Below are 2262 nucleotides of genomic sequence, written 5' to 3' on the forward strand. Positions count from 1 at the left end.
GTATTATGATTCCCATTTGTAGTATTCTAATTAATCAATCTCTCAAATTAACCTGAATTATGAAGACTTGCATTTCCACAATTTAATATCCATCCTCATCTGTGAAACTGAAAGCAGTATCTATGCACATTCAAATCAGGTAGACATCCATATCTGACCTGCAATTATTTTAGTTATTTGTTAAAAAACCTAAGTTTATACAAACCATAACATACCAAAGTTCTGTTACTTACCAGCTGCATATCTACTATGTCATTATATCTTATCAGAGCAACTGGAAGAGTCACATCTTCAAAATCAGTCTTGTTATCTGAAAGAGGAGACTAAAAGAGAAAGTGTCAGTGATAAGTATGTTGAGTCTATTTGCAAAGCAGGTTAGATCCCTAAAAGCAGATTATCCTTTACATTTCAGTGTATTTGTAGGAAGGAAAAAAAACCAAAACAACTCATTCATCACCTTCTGCAAAAGGTTAATGAAAACAGATGTACTTAAATCAAAACAGGTGATACTACCAACACACTGGGATTCACAAAGTTCTTGTGCTTTTATAGTATTACAAAGGATAATCAAAACTGATTTTATTCCCTATGATTTTAAAACAAGATGAACTTTTCATGATAATCATACAAATGCATAAATTCCAATATTTGTACATACATGTTGCAGCTGTAATAGAGAACAAAAAAAAGCAACAGAAGTATCTGTAAATATATCTCAAAATGCCTTTTTTTCTTTCCAACTCTGGATTACATTTTCCTAGTTTATTTTTGTCACACATGCCTAAAACACTATCACCTAAGACTACAGGAAGTTCGGAGTACCCTAAAATTAGGGAATGAGAAAGAGAAGCATATGCATTCAGAAACCTGATATCTCAGGCACAGCAGCCCCACCAGCACAGCACTCTGTGGGGAAGGCTGATGACTCATGCTGGAATCTCACACATTGCCAGGGCCCTCTGCTTTTGGGGTTTCTCTCAGCTAACCCTGAACAAGACTGCATCAGACCAAACACGTCAGACACTATCTCACTACAGAAGAAAACCATATGTTATAACTTACCAGCCTAGGTTTACTGGCAATCAACAGCATTTTAGCACCTGAACTTTGTGCAATTCTTGCTTTCTCCAAAAAAGTGCAGTTTCCTCTCATCACTACAACAGCTTTGTCCTTCATTAAGCCAGATGGAACTTCAGAATAATTGCAGAGTACTGTAGAAGTCAGGTTTTCCAGAGTCACAAAAGTCTGCATAGAGAAGAGGGAGAAAAGGAACATGATGGAAGTAGGAAATCTGATACTGCAAACTAATCTAGAAGACTATATTACCGTGCTCCCTAATATGAGGCTTGCCAGAAAGAGGTGTAACAGAAGGGAATAATTAATTCAGGAATATAAATCAGAGCAGCAGTTTCTGCAGCCTGCAATACCGAGCGACGTTTAGAGAGCACATAGCTGAAATATCTGTCTGTTTCTCAACACAATTTCACAGCAGTTGTTGCTGTAATTTGAACATAAGAAACTGGTTATATAGGGAAATTACTCGCTGTAGTTCTAGGGAAGCCAGTGTACACTCGGTGACATTTCCAGGTTTCACAAGCCAGAAGAGCACTGATGGATACAACACAACCAGAGTTCTGAAGGATAATACTTGTCCAAAAACAGCTAGTGAGCCTGATAACATATTACTTACTGCAAAAGAATTTAAAAAAAAAGATTTCTGTTCTCATTTTAAAGTTTAACTCCACCTTGACAATTATTTTTAAATTACTGGCAGTTTTCCTCAGTTAGTCAAGACATTCCAGTGGCCAAAGTAGCACGGCAAAAATGTTTGGAGCAAATTATTTTTACTCTGTTTTACATTGAGTTAACCTGCCAATGAATGACAGAAGAAAACTGAGAGAAGAGGGCCTTGATCACTTCCAAACACTTTCTGTGTATATGAAGAGCACCTAAAGAAAATTTGTTTCTGCCTCACACCCTAGTTTGGCTCAAAGAAACACACTCAGAAAATATGGCATCATGATACATTCCATATAATCTCCTATTCCACCACATGTTTTCAAGACAATTAAACAGATCAAACTGAGGAACCAATATAAGAAATCTGTTTCACACTTTCCAACATTTTTGTAAACAAATAAACAGACATTTTACTCCCAAATCTAAAACTCTGGTTTATCAGAGTAATACTGATAACATCTGAAGAAAAAAAAATAACATTAGATGAATATGTAAACATATTTAAAACCAGTTGTAAGCACA

General features: G+C 35.9%; 1 protein-coding gene across 2 annotated transcripts in view; it reads right to left on the bottom strand.

Annotated features, from left to right (window-relative positions):
- The window catches only part of SPPL2A (signal peptide peptidase like 2A), a 20839-nt gene extending 19600 nt beyond the window's left edge, over positions 1 to 1239 (bottom strand). For both annotated transcript variants that reach the window (XM_029086076.1, XM_010172489.2), the window contains exons 1-2: positions 1063 to 1239; positions 234 to 323 (exon numbers count right to left, since the gene is read on the bottom strand). In XM_029086076.1, the coding sequence (XP_028941909.1) occupies positions 234 to 323; positions 1063 to 1176 (204 nt within the window). In that variant the 5' untranslated portion in view covers positions 1177 to 1239. The remainder of the gene's footprint in view (positions 1 to 233; positions 324 to 1062) is intronic.
- Positions 1240 to 2262: the final 1023 nt, after the last annotated feature.

This window comes from Antrostomus carolinensis, unplaced genomic scaffold, assembly GCF_000700745.2.
Source record: "Antrostomus carolinensis isolate BGI_N321 unplaced genomic scaffold, ASM70074v2 scaffold3387, whole genome shotgun sequence".
In the NCBI taxonomy this organism is placed as follows: Eukaryota; Metazoa; Chordata; class Aves; order Caprimulgiformes; family Caprimulgidae; genus Antrostomus; species Antrostomus carolinensis.